Source organism: Podarcis vaucheri (assembly GCF_965113315.1).
Source record: "Podarcis vaucheri genome assembly, chromosome: 6".
Lineage (NCBI taxonomy): Eukaryota > Metazoa > Chordata > Lepidosauria > Squamata > Lacertidae > Podarcis > Podarcis vaucheri.
The window spans coordinates 25,543,513-25,561,895 of record NC_138764.1 but is presented as its reverse complement, the minus strand read 5'-3'; the positions used below and the strand labels follow the sequence as shown (position 1 = coordinate 25,561,895).

General features: G+C 45.6%; 1 protein-coding gene across 4 annotated transcripts in view; it reads right to left on the bottom strand.

The window, feature by feature from the left end:
- NR5A2 (nuclear receptor subfamily 5 group A member 2) overlaps positions 1-18,383 on the bottom strand; it is a 114,146-nt gene that overhangs the window by 80,229 nt on the left and 15,534 nt on the right. The window contains exons 1-4 of one of the 4 annotated variants that reach the window (XM_082225515.1): positions 17,513-17,660; positions 11,981-12,099; positions 10,120-10,261; positions 4,462-5,111 (exon numbers count right to left, since the gene is read on the bottom strand). In XM_082225515.1, coding sequence (XP_082081641.1) covers positions 4,462-5,111; positions 10,120-10,261; positions 11,981-12,099; positions 17,513-17,594 — 993 coding nt within the window. In that variant the 5' untranslated portion in view covers positions 17,595-17,660. Of the gene's footprint in view, positions 1-4,461; positions 5,112-10,119; positions 10,262-11,980; positions 12,100-12,706; positions 13,114-17,241; positions 17,327-17,512; positions 17,661-18,383 lie in introns of those variants that run through there. The other 3 variants (XM_082225514.1, XM_082225513.1, XM_082225512.1) reach the window with 3 other exon arrangements.

Below are 18,383 nucleotides of genomic sequence, written 5' to 3'. Positions count from 1 at the left end.
TTTGTTATCCAACAGTGTCCAGCCAAATGCTCCCATGAAAGCTTACGAGAGTGGTGTGGAAGGAAACAGTCACACCCTCTTATCCCCTGCATCTGTTAGTCAGGAGTAGATACGCCCTAGACATGGAGGTTGTGTTTAAGGAGCAGCTCTAAACTAACACCACACATCCACATTGCTAAGTGTTTCAATGCCCAGTAATATTTTATTGCTTTGTTTATTTATGGTATGTATAACTCACTTTTCAACCACAATGTGGTCACGGTAGGGAGAGGCAAGAAATAAGGGTGCAATCCTGCAGTAACTTTTCCTGCACGAGTCTCTTTGAAATGAAGGAGGGCTATAAGTGCCCAGAAGAACATTTTTCTGGTTTCTCATCCAAAATTTGTTATATCTTTCTCAAATCCTCTGGCATATATAGCATGAGATAAAACGATGACCAGAGTGCATGCTACAACAAGATGGCGATTCTTTCATTGTTTGCACTAAATAAATTGCACGCTATGAGTTCCCGAGCAAAACAGACTTGGGCACAACACATCGAACATCTGCACACTCATGAAAATATGCAAGTTAAACATTCACAGAGCCATGTGTGTTTAAGGTTTGCTGAAATCATGGGAATTCCCCCAATAAAACTTTTGAGACCAAACTAGCAGTGAACACATTCTCTGAGTGTGTGTTCTTATGGAGTAGAAATGGCACCATGAATGCCATTTCCAGCAGGCTTGGAAAAATCCAAAGGTTTGCAAAAGTGCAAAAAACAAACAAACCACCACTAGGGTTTTTTTTTTAAAGGGCACCTCCCAATACACACACAAATAGCCCATTGAGGACTGAGCATAATCACTTTGTGTGGAATGTTTAGTGTTTGCTGGAGGAGGTAGCATGAGAAAAAGGGGGACGGAATGGAGTAATGTAAAAAGGGCATATCTGACTGGCTGGCATCCTGAATAAGACCTCTATACTTGACTTTGACCAAACTTCGGGAGGCAGTAGAAGACAGGAGTGCCTGGTGTGCTCTGGTCCATGGGGTCACGAAGAGTCGGACACGACTAAACAACTAAACAACTCTGTAAATATTTGTTACATATGTCCCTTATTCACTTATACAGAGTTTTCTTCCCCATAAGTACTCTAAGCAGCACACACAGGATTCACAGGCAATCAACCATTTTAGGACTGATTAAGTCCAAGGCCAGCTTGGCTGCAGCACTGCCTTAGGAACGCTTCTAAAATGTGCAGCCCTCCATGCTGTTGCTTCATTTTCTCATTGGCCTCCCATCTGGTAGCAGTAACAGAATGAGCAGTCTTGGTGCAGTATGGGAAAAGCCTTTTCTAAACAAGGGGCAATTCTATGACAGCAATTCCAGAGGGACGCTCAATTTCCTTCCCATAACCACAGAGGCCTTATCAATAACCACCGTATTGTATAGGTTGAAGGAACAACATTTCCCCCAGTGGCAGCTGCATATTCAGGAACGGACAGCATGGTGTGAAGTGGCAGAAATGAATCCCTGTGACTTTACTATCTGAAGAGCAAAGCGCAGAAGAATCCCTTCATGCAAACGAGTTGCCCACGGATGAGCTTCCTCATTTTGTGATGGTAAGCAAAACTGTGGAAAATAAGGGGAAACAGAAAAAGCCTGTATATAGAGACTATAAAGAGAGGAGATGGAACTGAAAGAGCAAAGGTTAATGGCTGGCAGAACGTGCAGACTGAGGTGGAATTACTCTGGATTGAATCAGCTGAAGTTGTAAGCGGAAGGATCATGGGCCTTGAGTGAGTAAGAAAATAAACAAACCTCTTTATGTAGAGTAAACTAGTATATCAGAGGGCAAAGAGAGAGACATCTTCCTTGGCATGCTAATTTACTACATGCAAGCAAGGAACATTGGGGGGGGGGACATTTTGTATGTGCACTCCAGAACAATGTGATTCTACCTGGACAGAGATAGCTTTGCCTCAGTTACCCATGCTCTGGCAACATCCAGGTTAGACTAGAGTTCTGCCTGTTTCACATGTGAAAACATATGTGCTTTAAGATAGTAAAGGGCCTTCTGCGGTTGCCTGCTGTCTGAGAGGGCCTTCTCAGCAGTGGCACCCCAATTATGGAATGCTCTCCCTGCTGCCTTCTTCTCCCTTTGGTGCCAGGAGAGCCCTTTCTAGCTTATCAGCCTCTTGCGTACAATTCCAGTCCTTCTGGTTATTTTTACCTGTCTATTAAGACGTTGGTGTCTCTTAGTTTAGATTTGCACTATATATGCAAATCTAAACTAAAAGACATCAACGTCTTAATAAGGAAATCAGCCCTGAGTGCTCACTGGAAGGACAGATCCTGAAGCTAAGGCTCCAATACTTTGGCCACCTCATGAGAAGAGAAGACTCCCTGGAAAAGACCCTGATGTTGGGAAAGATGGAGGGCACAAGGAGAAGGGGACGACAGAGGACGAGATGGTTGGACAGTGTTCTCGAAGCTACCAGCATGAGTTTGGCCAAACTGTGGGAGGCAGTGGAAGACAGGAGTGCCTGGTGTGCTCTGGTCCATGGGGTCACGAAGAGTCGGACATGACTAAAGAACAACAACATGTCTTAATAGTTTTTCATCTACTTTGGAAATAAATAAAATACTAAATGTGTCGCCAAACACAAAAAACATCCCATGCCCTTTTAAAATGTGTTGGAGGTGGTTATTCGGTTGTTGTTTTTATTTTTATTATGTACTTTGTGGTTTTATATTCTGATTTTATCCTGTGAACCACCCTGAGACCTGCTGGTATAGGGCGGTATATAAATTCAAGAATTAATAAGAATAATAATTCTGCATCTGTGTAGAACAGCTCTCAGGAGCAGGAATGCTGTGCAAGAAAACTACATATCGGCAATAAGCAGCAACGACTGCAAGATAAATGCGAACTCATGAGGTCAGCCAAGGCCTGCCACAATCCTGCTGCTCTTTTCCGTCCTCCCCCTTGAAATGTGACATACTCCTCAGTAACACTTAGGAATGGAAGACTTTAGAATCAGAGTGAGTCCCCTGCTCCTAGTCCTTTTCCCTAGGGCAGGCTGTGCTATATGTGAACAATATCTGGCAGAAACATTTTCCAACTTCCACTGAAAGTCTCTCAGAAAGAACATTCCACAACTTCTCAGGACACCTGCTTCCACAGGGGAGCGACTGTTGTTTATTGTTGTTTTCTAATGCTCAAAAGAAAGCTGCTTTCCTAGTGTTTAAGTCCTATTCTCAGTGAAATGCAAAAATGCCCCCCAAACCCCCTTTCTGGCCTCCTTCAAAACTGCCACCAGCACGTCTCCCATTATTCCTTCCTTTCTAGGGTTCTGCACTGATTCCACTCCTCCTAAGCCAACTGCTGACCACTTCATTAGCTGACCACTTCAGTTCTGTCACTGACTTCTTATTCTTATTCTTTCTGCTTATCTATGGGCAGGAACTTGAATAGACCTTTTTCTCTGACACTCTTATAAGATTAAAGGAATGTAACCCTGAGGGCCTTTACACACTAGCAGTCGTGTGTTTGTTTCGTTTTTTGCACAGTAAATGCACATTTGATACTTGCAAAGCACAGGGTCCTCCCCAGTCCTGAAAACATTGCATTCTGGAGTGCTCAAAAGCACAGCATGTCTTCCTCAGATAGCACACCCATTGTTATTCTGATATCTACAAGTTGTTGGAGTATTTTGCTGAGAGGCTCCTGGAATCTATGCCAACCAGAATAATATTCATTTTATCAGAACTCTACAGAGCCACAGAAACTGAGGCATTTTGGTTCTCTTTGCAACATGTTTATGTATCCTGTCCTACCCAGGAGTTTCTGTGCCCAGTGACTCCCCCATACTTGTTCCATCTGGTCTTATGAATGATTGGCATTAGCTCAAGTGACTGGTTTATACTTTTCTTTCAGCAAGCCTGAAGCCATTCATAGCTCACAACAAACCCTGGGATTCATAGATACCTTTTTCTCAGTCCTGCTTCTGCTAAGATACCTTACCAGTGGTCTGACATTTTCCTATTTCTCTATTATCACTAGCTCTCTCCCCACAAAACCCCCCATTATCCCCTTGCTGTTTCTGAGGAGCATGCAAAGGCCTTCAAAGGGAAAAACATCTTCTATCTCCCACAGCAAACATTCTCTTCCACTCCCACAAGTGTTGTACTAGACGGCTGTAGACTCTGCAAGTAGCCCTGCTTAGACAGACACTCCAGCTCACCAGAATCTTCTGCTTAAAAACTGTTGATCTGGAAATCTGCAGAATAGAGGTCTGACTTTTTTTTAATACCTTCTGCTGAAAGCATAACGGATGAGCAGAACAGCTCCATGCTTACAGCTTATACAGTGCCATTTGACCAAAGAGTAGCGAGTGGACGTAAGTCACGCCAAGCAAAACGGCAAACCATATTTCTATTTCATTGTCATGCAGTAGGAAACAAGTGTGTAGCATACCTTAAGTTCTCTGAAGAAGATGCTACTCCTGGCCCACTCGACAATCGAGAAGAGAGTTTGGTCAGCCATTTTGCACATAAGCCCAAAGGTATTGAGCTTTTCGTGTTTGCTTCGGTTGGCTTGCTCCTGCTGCAAGTAGGCCATGATCTTAGCCTGGACCTGTGGCTCGTCTGGCTCACACTTCAAGAGTTCCAGTATCAGGTGAGGAATACTTGCTGGCGAGCTTGTCTGATGATAACCATCCATGTAAGAGTAGCCCATTATCGACTCAGGGGAGCTAGTGTAAGGGTCGGGGTACTCAGACTTGATAGCACGGCTCGGAAAGTGACCATAGGTCTGGTAGCCTTGCAAGCTGCCATGTGGCGGCATTGTCATGCTAATGGGAGAGGTTACGAAGGGGCTTCGGTCATAGTCTGTGGGAGGCAAGGCTGTGTGGTTCAGAGGTAGGCCCTTGGAGGCAGAATGGATATTCTGGATCGCAGAGGATATTGTTAGGTCAGTGGGCATCGCTTGAATCACCTGAGTCATGGCTTCCAACTTGAGTCCATTTGCTCGGATGAGAGCTTTCTTCTGCTGCTTCAGGGCCCTGTCCCTCTTGTACATTGGTCCAAACTTGTTGCGACCCCCACGCATCCGGTCAGCTCTCACGGCTGTTGAAAGTGGAGGTGAAAAAATGACGGGCGTTAAATTAGGACTGTGAAGTAAATGACAGTATTCAAATTAACTTAGCAATATGGATCTTTTTAGACTATAAATGCCTTGGGGGCAGAGGACCATCCCCTCAAAGGACCATCTTTGTCACTGGAAATACAGGTTGTTCTCCTTGACATGGAGCCTCTTCTACCAGCTTCTGCTGTAGCACCAGCTGTGAACTTACCTGAACAGAAGTATCCGGGTCTCAGTGATCCATGTAACCTCCAGGCTAGGCCACTGCAGTGCTTTGTACATGGGATTGCTTTTGAAGGCAGTTCGGAAACTGCATTTAGTCCAAATTACAGTGGTGAAGCTGTTAACTCTGACCGGATGTTATGATCACATTAAACCTGTGATCCACCAACTATACTGGCTTTCAGATTGTTTGTGGGTTCAGTTCAAAAATGCTGTGTTTGTTTGTTTTTTTACTTTCCAAGCCCTTCACAGCTTGGCTCTGACATCTAAAAAGCTGTTTGTCTCCACACACTAATATTTTCAACAGAGGCTCTTCTTCAGGTTTCTCCACCTATCCTAATAACATTTTTGGGTCATGTTGAAACCTTTTTGTTATCCAAAGCTTACTAATCCTCTGTACTTTAGTGTTGGGTTGATTTATTCTGCTGATTGCTTTACTGCTGCTGTTTTATTCTGTGGTGTTTTAATGTTTTCCTTTCAATTTGCTTTACTATCATTCTAACTTTTGGTAAGCTGCCCTAGGAATCTGCAATTAAGAAATCTCCGTCAGCCCATAGAGACGATGCTATTTTGAGGCACTTAACTAAATTCTCAAAGCCGTTGGGTTCCATGCTGTTTGAAATGTTTGTGGGGTGAGTGAGGGAATAACAGCTATAATACTGTTAACAGTATTGTGTTTGGGTTTAGCCATTCTAAGAACACTTTTGAGTCTCCCTGCACACCCCTAGCTTCTGGAGATGCTTCTCCAGGTAGGCTATTTATGTCCAAATAGTCGGGTGTCACCCACCCCAGAGATGAGCTGATCCTGCAATTGCTGAAGCCATTCAGCTTGTAACAGAATTTGGATGGGAAAGAAGTCAAGGAAACCCAGTCCAACAGTTGCCTTGGGGAACATAGCGGTGGTCTCTGCCACAGCATATTTTGAAAGCAGCAGCGAGAGGGTCTCACCATCCCTGCCCTTCCCAATGGCAATTAGATAGCAAGAAAGGCCTCTGACAGCTTGGTGACATGCTGAGATGGCTGGAGGTTACGTTCCTAAGCTTTTATCTTAAGGATTAGTGGTCCATTAAAAATGTATTAGAAGTCCTAGGTACACAGAGGACTATACATTATCATAAAGGCGTTAACAATTAATGATTCCAGCCTAAACTGTAATTTATGAACTAGAATTTAAGTCCATGTATCACAATCAAGGAAACATGTATATAAATGTCACGGGCATTTACAATTACGAGGGCATGCATTTCTTCTTCCCGTTCTGCGGATAACAAAAGGGAAGTGGGATTATGATACAAGAGCAGATGGGTGGCAAGGTAGTTTTTTAAAAAAATAAAAATAAAGCATCAACTGTCTCTGACTGCAGGCAACTAAAACTGCATCCCTGATTTGGAAGGTTTATTAACTGGCTGCAATGGTGTACCATTTTTATACAAATTGTTCCAATGTGCTGCGACATGCAACACCATTGGCCGGGTTCTGATTGCTGTGCTTTTGTAAGATCAGAAGCACTGTTCCTGCCTGGGAACAAGGCTCTCCCTGTGTATGCATGTGTGTGTTTTCAGGGGTACCACAGGTAAGCTGCACAGTGCCAACTGAACTATGTAGCAATGTGATAGGCATATATGTAAAGGGAAGATTTGATGGGGAGTTGACATCCAAGTCTATGCACAACATTTTGGGTGAGCGCAGGGAGTTTTCAGGCTTCCATCCCTGCTATGGTTTTTTGTGGCTCCTAAAAACAATAATATTGAAGGTGGAGAGCCTCCCAAGAAACATTCAATAGAGAGGCTACAGCCAGAACAAAAAAAATGGGTTGTTTCCCCATATATACACGGAAATGCTTTGTGCACAGGCATAATAGGATTGCAGCCATTATTTTTAACACTATTCTAGCGGTGTCAAAGAATTCCAAATGTCTGCTGATATTAAAACAGACAAATGGTTACTTTTAAAAAAAAAATTCTAGCCAGTACTAAAAATACTATTATTTATTAATTTATAAACCACCTTTTTGCACTCGCATCAAAGCAAATTACATGCATGCCATAAAAGAGCCGAACATAGTTTTTTTTTTAAAAAAGGAAACACTCACACCACAATATAGGTTCACAAACAAAATGAACACCTACAGCTGAGACTTTTTCACCAAGCTGAAAAAAAACTTGTTGAGACAATGTTTTCATTTGTTTCTGGAAAGTACGGACAGTGGGTGCCTGTTGTCTCTCAGGGGCAAATGCTAAGGTTACCAGATTTCTTTCAATGAATCCTGGACACTTTTCAACTTCAATGAATTTTGTATGGGGACTGATTTGTAAATCTGGGGACTGTCCCTGGGAAACGGGGACATCTGGCAACCTTAGCATAATCACCGAAACCCCACCAAGTAACCATAGTTGTTGTTTTGACATTATTCCCTCAGGAGGTATTCCCTCATAGTACTGTTATGGGAGGGGAATATTTTAGGAGAAAATTGGCAGAGTGGTGCTTCATCTTGTCCCTGACATCTGATTCTCCTTTGCAAATCCATTAAATACTTCTCTCTCCGGCTGAGCTGAGTAACAGGATTCAAGTCTACCTGGGGGGGGGGGGATAGCAAAGGAATATTTGATTGGGCATCCTTTCTTCCTGTCCACCTATTGCTCCTCTGTTAATGTTATATCTTGCAAAATGCAGATTCTAAGCATGTATTTGGCAAGATTACTTCTGTTACCTCCACTATGTTATATTCCATGGACCATATTCTGCAGTCCCCTAGACTGCAACAAACATAGGCTTAACTGCCTGTTATGCAGAAGTATTCTGGAACAAGTGGTTTGTGGACTACACTTTGTAAGCGGTACGTTGGGACATATTGGAAATCTGTGTGCACAAAAATAAGGCTGTCTAGTAATAATGGAAGGAAGTTTGCTTATTACTTGTGTTTAAGTGAATAACTGATGAATTATTCCATCAATTATTTTTAAATCAAATACCATATTTTGAAAGCACCAAAGGTGCCTTTCTGTGGTATTGAAGGAAATGTAGGATACCATACTGTTTAGCAGTCAAAAGGTACCCCTCAGCTTAAGCATGACAAATATTTCACATTCATGCTGGAACCAAAATAGCTTCAAAAATAAACAAGTCTGCTTCAACTGTCAGACCCACTGATTAAAATTAGTCACCACAAATTAATAAACTCTTAGGTTACTAATGTCAGTTAAAGTTTAGAAGTATTAAAATGCAGTAATTATGCCTAGCCCATTTTTAAAATCTTGGCAAAATCATGTACAGTAAAATCTCATGCAAGTCCCATTTTCCATGCTAACAGTGCAATCATGTGCATGTCTACTCAGAAGTAAATTCCACTGAGTTTAATCGTGCTTTTTCCTGGGTAGGATTGCAGGCTAAGGATGTCCAGGATTTCACCGTTAAAAAGCTGTGAAATGGAACACTGAATACATTCTACATTCAGAATCAACCTTGAAATCAGTCGCAAACAAAATTCTAGCAATCATATACAGTATCTAAATTATAATACATAGGGCCAGAGTTTTCTGCCATTTTGAATCCCATTTCTTGATATTTGAAACACTGCAAACCAATAAAAATTTCATATAGCATTTGCTTCAAATTAGCAATCACTATGACCTGAGACATAACCAAGTAGATCATCATAAAAACATAATTAAATATGGCAAAAGTGTTAGCATCTCAATATCCATTGTTAAACTCATTACTGAATTTCTTTTTGGGGCCAAACTAGATACCTTATAAAGTGCAATCACAACTTTGAGACAGCAACATCCATGGCCACTTAAAAAAAGAAGAACCCCAAATCTCTGTTTAAGCTAACATTTGGTTCTGAAGTAAAATGAATTTTCCAGACATTTGAATGGTAATTTGCTATGAGTAAAAGAATGCAGCATGATGCAATTCTTATCTTGCATTTGTGACTTGTTAAAATAGATATGAACTCAAACTTACTAGTAATTTAGAAAGGGGAAGAGACAGCTCTCTTTCCTAATGTTGAATCCTATCATTTCAGTGAACTATTAAATTATACTATAGTTGTATAGCATACAACTATACTAGGAAAATCTTAAATCCAATCCAAAATATTTTATACTGCCTCACATTTATTGACTTCTATTGCAAAGCAAAGTAAAACAAAAGTTGGGTCCCTTTCTATTGAATGCTAGTCATACTTTCAATGATTATTTAGTTAATGATTCGCTCAGTTGCACAACCTGTCCATGCAAGGAATTCCATTGATAACTAAGAATGACCAATTGTGCAGGAGAAAAATGCCTAGTATACGAGACCTCTAATGATGTGTTTTTAAAATTCTCAGATATGGCTAGAAATCTTGCTGTGGGAACTGTTAACAAACTCTCCCTAAATAATTTATGATATCTACTCTCATTTAATTCTGTTTGCTTAAACGAATGAATGTTATTTGTTCTTGTATTTACTGTTAGCTTGAATACTCAAACATTCTTATGGTCTGCTGTAACTGTAAAGTTGTATGTACTTACGAGTTGCCATTTCTAATGCACACATTTAAACCACCCTCCCAGCACAATAGCTACTGTACATATGTTATAGGGAAATCCTTTAAAAACAAAAGTTGCATGCAGGGAGCCACAAGCATCAATAGTTTTGATCAGCCATAAAGACATGAATCTTGGAATAGTCCAGAATGACAGAAATGCAGCAACTGTAAATATGCTGAAGAGCACTTACATATTATATGTTCTACAAATATGCAGGAACAACTCTTTGCCTTACCTTCCAACTTCATCCCGACACTTAGACATTTTTGAAACCGACAGTAAGGGCAGCGCTTCCTTTGAGTTTTGTCAATCTGGCAGCTTTGATTTTCTATGCATGTGTACCTTTTATTGTTCTGGACTGTTCGTTTAAAGAACCCCTGTAAAACAGATACAAAATGTTCACCTGTTTTGCATGGACAGGTGGGGTGCTGGGGTTTATGTCATATTCCGAAAACCTTCACCAAACCCACTTCTCTATCATCATTATGCCAATTGAGCACTTACGAAGCAGCAGGCTTGATTCCATATTTCTTCATGTAGTCTCTTCAAGGAAACTCACTTAGGCCACAGACAGAAGTTTTCTGGGGCTAGTCTGCATTCGTATTGATTTATAACAGACTTCAGTGAGCCTTCCTTACTGTATCCCTAGCAATCCTCTACGGTTTGCCGAAAAAGTCTTTTAATTTTATGGTATGAATAAAAATTATGTTTGAGTTGGCATTTTTGAGTGATTTGATGCAGAATTTTATAAAGCCTGTTCACCCCGTACAAGAGAGATGAGTTGTCTTCACCCATCTCTCCCACAAAGCTTTGGGCTTAACCTCTCATCTCTCAGCTTCCACTGAGGCAAAGCCTAAGTACTTGCAAAATACATTTCCTCCTATCCGTTACCTTCACTGATGCCTTCCTTGTCTCCCCTGGTTTATTATTCTTGCCCTTACTGCCCACTTCTCCCTCTGTTTTCCAGCTGTATAAATGTAGAGTGTAAGCTTACTGGGGCAGAGACCTTCCGTTGGGACTATATCAACTACAACGGCTACTAATGAGAAGAAAAAGTCATATGCTATACGATGATTAGGTATTCTAATAATTAGGATCATTTGCAGTAATATGGGGGAAAATACATATTGGGCATTTAAGCTGCAACTCTATGCACACTTTCTTGAGGAGTGTGGTTGCAATCTGTGGGACTTCCTTCTCAGCAGACATGCATAGGACTGTACCGTTAATCCCTGAAATTAGTGGGACATTTCTTCATGTTATAGTCCCAAAATTACATGTGTCTATCAGCCAGCAAAATTACTGTAAGCTATATTGCTTTGTACAGGGGTACAGGGAACTAAACAGTCTTAAGTTCCATATTACTAGAACATTATACGATTCTTTTACCATCACCTTTTACAGCTGTCCAGTTATTTATTTCAGATCAAATATGTGGTTGACTTTAATAGCTGGCTTCATGGGATCAGCCTATAATTCTGAACCCTATGCGCATATTATGTATTAAAATGAAATACACATGCAAAAATATTCATCGTGATATATGAGGGTTTTTAAAAAACCATTTAATTGATTTCCACTTGATCACCCTCCAAATGAATACTGACATAAAATATTGTTTGTGTCTGTGTGTAAGCATAAAAAGTATGACAACAGAAATTTACATTTTCATCCTGAAAGATGAAAAACTTGAAACTATTGCCTTCAATACTGCAGCCCTGAAATTTATCAAGAACAAGATACAGGAACAATAATACTCAATGTATATAAATCAACTAAAATCAATATTGAGGACAGCTGGGAACGAAAGCTCCTCTACAACTACATCACTTCACGACAACCAAATATTTAAAGGCAGTAAATATAGCCACACTGTATACAGAACACCCTATTGAGTTCTTCTTACTGTTGACTAAAAAAGGGAAATATTTCTTGCTCTTCACAAAACTTCTTCCAAAAAGAAACTTTACTTATATTCACAATATTCTGCCGTCCCCATCAAAAGAAACAGAAATAGCAATTACCAAGCCTTTTCTTGATAAAGTTATCAATCCCCTTCCCTTCCCATAAAAAGAAGGAAAAAAATGTACAAAAACCTTGCAGCTTTCGCAGGTAAGGAGTCCATAGTGATACCCAGAGACTTTATCTCCACACACTGGACACAGTTCTTCAAGATCTTCATCATACGAGTAATTCACCATTTTAAATTGAGACACTGGAAAATAAAGAAAATAACACCCTATGAGAATGTATGCAAATGTCCCCATCACCTCAACTTACATCCATTATTACTTTTGAGACTGGGAAACAATTCATTCTCTTTAAACATTCATCCTCTTTAAACAGCCAAAGTCATAAAGTTTTTTTTTAAAAAAACCACACACCAATCAATAAATAATCAACAGCAACACCAAACATTTTAATTAGTGACCAATAACTTTTCTTCCCATATTTCATTTAGGAGAATTAAGTCTGCCAAGCACTTTGTCTTGACAGCACTTTGCTCTGTTTACCTTCCCCAGTCCAGCAACCTCATCCCCCAAATCATTTGACTTCAAGCTGGATCCTAGGCATGTTTACTTGCAAGTAAGTCCCATTAAGCCCAAAGCAGCTCACTTCCAGGTTCACTGGGCAGCAGCCTTAGGCTTTCTTCAACTTACTATTAGGAGATTCCCTGCCCCCACCCCAAATAAAAATAAGAAAATGTGCATTTCATCTGAAAAACGTAAAAAAGCAAACGTCCCCATATTTTTAATGAGAAAGAAGCTTTTGTTTCATTCCCCGAAGTTCTGTGTTGCAGCAGCCAACTTTTTAATATTTACCTAACCTCCAATTCAGCTGTATAAAGCCAATTGCTCCGAGTTGAAAATCAATTTCTTATAACAGTACCAAAAATGAAAAATGGGAACTGTAAAATCTTATCCCGCTAAAACTTGTCTAAATCCGTTCGTCGGACCAGAAGTTCTTCTTTTATGCCTAATTCGACCTGAGCAAGGCAAACTCCTCCAGCTTTTGAAAGGGTCCGATCCCGCTGCGCGCCGAGTTGTTAGCTTCCAAACTCTTGCAAAGGCTGGCAACTAAAACAAGGAATAAAGTTCTTCCACAGGCAGGCCCGCCCCCTCCTTCGGATCTTCTTGCTCGGTGGCCAAGAGAAAGACTTTCAAGGAAATGCTCCGATCCTCAGAGTTAGCCCAAAGAGGAAAGCCCAGCGCGTTGGGGCGAGAGGCTCACCAAGGGAGCCAAATTCCTGCAAAGGGGTGGAGTGAAAGGGCGAGTGTCCCACCGGCTCAGGAAGGGGAAAAAAGATGCCTGCAACACGAACAGGAAGATCTGTCGGTCTCCCTCGCCCCCCACCAAGCACTCCCTGGGTGTCTTGAAGGAAACTCTTTGCCTGTAGGAGCAGAAACCCCAACGAAAAGGCTGGAGCGGGGTGATGCTGCGGGTGGGAGGCTACAGGGGCTGGGACGTCGCGAAGGTGGGTGGGGTGGTGGGAAAGCGAGGCATCTACCCCACCCCACCCCCCAAAAAGAGCCCAGTCAGCAGATCGACTCTAAACAGAGCCCCCGATCCCCTCTGTTGACGCCGCTGTGCGCGCCCTTGCGCCTCTGCTCGCTGCGCTCTCTTTGGCGCAGCAGCTGGAGGCGGATCAGAGTCCCAGGAAGGTGTTTGAATAAATGATAGGTGCACGGACGGGAGACGGCAGCAGGGCTGAATGGAAGGAAGATTCAAAGAGGGTTGGTTTTTTAAATTATTATTCGATGATCGAGTCAAGCCGAGCGATTCAAGGCGTTCCTTACAACTTTTCACAATGTACGCGGGCAGGAACTGGCAACGGAGTGGCGAGCGTGGCGCACGGGAAAGCGCAGGGCCTTTGGAGAAGGAGGCTTCTCCAGCAGGGAAAAGCTTGGTCAGAGAAGAAGCGAAGCAGCCCCGGTTCCCTCTCCACCGCTCCGCCAGCCTCTTCGGGGATCAGAAGGTGGGAAGTGAAATGAACAAGGCGAGGAGGCGGAGAGAGAGCTCAGGAGCTCTCAGGGCGACTTCAGGGCCTGCGGCCTGAGGGAAAGGGGCTGCCCGTTTCAGAAAGAAAAGGGGCACGTGCACAAACCTGGAATCGCCACACTGCTCCGCATTCAAACGCATCCCGCATTACCGGGAAGGTGCAAAAGGCAGGGTCCTTAAAATAAATGATAGCCGTGTTTTGCTTTGTTGGTTTTTGCTTTACTGAATTCTGGGACTGGATTGGGGTCTTTCTAACGAGGTGACAGCCCCACCTTTACACACGCACACCTCTCCTAGCCCCACACTTTTGCAGTTGAGTTCCTGCGTGTTCTAAAAACGCTTAGAAAGTGTTGCGCGGCTCCAATATTGTGCATTCACCGAGAAGAGGGAAAAAAATAACTTAATAAAGCAGTTTTCTAACTTCGGCACTTTCGGCATCTCTTTGCTGTGCTCTGCGCGCACGCATACAAACCCCCGTTCATATAATGCTACAGCTACATCGCTTTGGTGGTGAAATGGGATGGAGGGATGGGGCCTTAGCTTGCTGTAAGTAGAGAGGGACCTACTTGGAAATGAAAAACAAAAAAGGCCACGAGGGGTTTGCTTCCTTGACCTGTCCTGCGTGGCAGCTCCGGAGGGAGGCACAGTCATGTCTGGCAACTTCCTAGCTCAGAAGCAAGTCCCACTGCATGTGGGGGTAAACAGGCAGAGAGTTTCAGGGTTCATTTCCCATCCTACCCCCAGTTTGCGCTTCTCACATCTCCAAAGTTCTCCTTTCTCTGGGACTCTCGTCGCTTCCTCCCTCCTGCCAGCGTCAACTCTTGGAACGACCCAGGTCCCATTGAAGCCGAAATAAATTGATTTCCCCCCATATCTCTGGGAATCGAGTTTGCAGAGGCGAAGGAGATCCCCGCTGGCATCACCCAGAGTTTCGCCGACTGCCAGGCGCGTGAACAGGCTTTCCCAATTAATGCAATTGCAGTGCTTGGTAAAGTAATTCCAGATAACATGATGTGCTTAGGAGCCGCAAGCCTGTGTCTGTGGGGTTTGACAACCGCCAGCTTTGAACAACGTTAACTTGGAGGACCTGGTTTTAAAAGAACCCAACTCCCTGTAAGTTAAAGCTGTGCCCTTAAGATCGCAGCCTGGCGCTTCCCGTCCTCAAGCGTGTTCAGCTGGAAGGAAATTCCATGGAAAACAATTGACTGGTCAGTCTGCAATCCTAGATACTAGGGAAGAAGCCCCCCACCAATGGGGGGGTCAATGGGACTAATTTCTGACTAGGCATGGAGAAGGCTGCGGTGTCTACAGTGCAATCCTGACCATGTTTACTCGGAAGCAGGTGCTCCCATGGAGTTCAGTGCCCCCCTAGTGCTTAGGATTGCAGCCTTTTCAACCCCTAAAATATTACTTTCCTCCTAGACATCCTCTGGGAGGCTTGTTCAAGTGGTTCTCAAAACCGATCTGTGAAGTCACTAAGATATATTTGTGGCAGTAATTTTTATTCCGTTTGTGTAACCAGTGCACCCACCCACCCACCAATGAGCCCCCCAGGCGCATCTGCACTGGGACAAGCCTGTACTAGTTCCCCAGAGACCCCCCCCAATCCTCTTTCCCCTCCCCCACTTGACTGAAGAGGATGCTAAATACAGAGCAGCTGTTAAGTCTTATTGGGAAAACCTAGGAGACCTCTACACCCGACTATCTCCCCCCCCCAAAAAAAATAACCTCTCCTGCCTCCCTGATCCCTGTTTTATCTCCCCAGCTCTGAAGACACCCACACTGGCAACTCTATTCGCAAAGCCCCCCCCCCATCCCCGCTTCCAGACCCAGCCGACCCTTTCAGAAACTTGAAGCCCTCTTGCCTTCCGAGAAGCGCCAAGCGCTCCCAAACTCTTTTGAGCCTCGGGCGCTGCATTGCAGCCGGGCAGGACGCTGAACCAAACGGTTCCCGCGCGCTCCTCCTCCGTGGGTCCGTGCTTCCAATCTGGCACCAGTACGCGCCAACAACGTGGAAAGAAAACCTCGTTTTTAGCCCGGCAGCAGGCACGGTCCGAAGTCACCGGGACGGACGGGTCGTGGGGGGAAAAGAGACCCTCGGGTCGGTCTCCCCATTGCAGAAGGGCACTCCGGTTCCTGCTGCTGGGAGTTTGCTAGGGAGGAAAGCCCCTCAGGAAACAAGGCGCTAGAGATAGGAAACAGCTCTCCGCTGCAATCCTGCCCCGCTCTCTCCGGGAATCGCAGCCCACTGGGATCTAGAGGAGCTGGAATGAGATGAGCAGGCTAGAATAAATGAGCTCCCTTCTGACCACCAGGCTGACCTTGTCAGTTTCAAGTTCAGCCAGAGACTAAAGCAGCAAAAAGGAGAATCCGCAGGTTCCCTTGTCCAGAGCTGTGCACGTCTCCTCTGATCCTGGGTCTCTACCACCTTGGTTCCCCATTGAAAGGTCTCCCAGCCCTCTCAACTGGCTGCCTCACTGAAAGGCTGTATGTACGATGCCGCCTCCTCCTGATTCTGTCATTAGCGCGGCTCACCCTCTGCTCCGAAAAAGTGTATGTACTCGTGTGTAAAAAAAACTTCCCATCGTTGTCCCCAAAACCTGTCCGGATACTCTCCCTAAGCTGAAGAACCAACCGCACACGCGTTTCACTTTTTTACTTGCAAAGCAAAAAGACTTATTCCCAAGTTTAAGGTGTCCAAGAAAGGCACAAGCGTCCCGTCATTTCCGGGGAGAAGTTTTCAAATTCTCGCCTGCCTTCCAGTCTCCCCCCCCCCCGCAACACCGTAAACCATACCAAAACCGGCCGTTCCTTTTATTGGGTCAACTTCTGCGTTTGGCGAAAACAAGCTTTTGGACCCAAAACTATGCTGGCAAGGGGGGTGGGGGTGGGGGTCAGAGAAAGAAATAAAGTTTCCGCGCGGATTGTGCCTGACGAGGATCCCCCTGTTACTTGAAAGCCAGCATCCCAACAAAAGTTGATCCCGTTCTTTTCCATCAGAAACTCTTTAAACGCCCTCCGCTTTAAATGTCCCACCTCTTACTCTGCAACTTTCAAATTCGCTGCGGGACCCTCGCTCGCCCCCCGGTGCGGTGCTCACTTACTGGGGAGCAGGGCCCTGCAAGGGAGCGAGACTTGCTTCCGAGTAAAATGCGCGCGCGCGCTCGGGCAACCCGCTCGCCACCAGCTGCCCTACCAATTCTCACTGGGGCCTTCCCGGTGCCCTCTTGCTCCATCCAAAGAGGGTGTGCGTGTCCCTGCCAGCCGGGCAGCGTTTACTTGGGAGTAAGTGCCCAGGTTCCCAGGTCCGACCAGACTCTCCGAACGGTTTCCACCCGAGAAAAAAAAGTGCGCTCACCCTCGCCGGCGAAGCGCACGCGGGAGCAGCCCTACTCGGCCGCGCGTGGACTTCGGAGTCCACCCTCCTTGGGAACCAACGCGCTCCAAAACCCGCCAAGCCTTGAAGTTGCCGGAGGGGAGGAGACTGCAGGGAGCCCTCCCGGCGCGGAGGGGGAGAGGAGGCGCTCGGTTCGGTTTCCGAGCGCCGGCTTCTTTGCTCGCCCGCTTTCCTGCCCGGCCAGCGCACCCACCCGCTCGCTCGCCCGCCTCTCGGCGCGCCCGCCGCTTACCTTGCATGTTTTCCGGCATCTGCCCACGCTCCCCATTCGCCCGGGCGAGTCCCAGGGCTTCCGTCTCCACTTTGGGCAGCATGACAAAGCGGCAGCCGCGGGCCGGTCGGGGCGGCGCTGCCTGCGCGTCCGTGGCACGGCGGCACCGGGACGCGGCGGCGGCGGCAGCACCGGAGCGCGGAGAGGAGGCGGCGGCGGCGGCTGCTGCTCTCGGCTGCGCTCCTCTGCTCCTGCTCGCGGCCGGACGCCGAGCCGGGTGGGCTGGAGCCTGCGCGCACTGCGAGCGCCCCGATCCCCCGCTCGGGAATGAGGCGCCCGCGCTGCCTCGCTCGGGGTCGGGCTTGGGACGGGGGAGGGAGGGAGGGAAGGCGAGGGGGCGGGAAGGTCAACCTGCTCGGCGGAGTCCCGTCTCCGCCACACGATCGCACGGTCCACTTCTCCCCCCCTCCCCAAAACAACACCACCTCCTCTCCGCGCGCTGGGGGAGAGTCGCCAACTTCCAAGTCTCCCTACTCCGGAGTCACTTAGATTCCGAGGAGCCGCCCAACTCCACTTTGTGCCGAGGAAAGAGGCTCTTCCCAGCGGAGGAAAGGGAAGGAGGGGGGAGGGGTGGCGTGTGAATGCGAGCGTTTGGGTGTAACGGGGGGGGGGGGAGGAAACGGGGGCAGACGCTGCCGGTTCAGCCAATGAGGAAGAAGCCCAGACAGTTCTTCCGACCCCCTCTCCCACTCCTCTTTTGCATCCTCCTCCTCCTATTCCACCACCCCGGTAAGGTTGACATTCATGCTCCTTCCTGCGGTGGGGGCTGGGGGGAAGGGATTAGGGCCTGACACATTTGATCACTGTGATTCCGAGTTGCTCTTCTCCATTG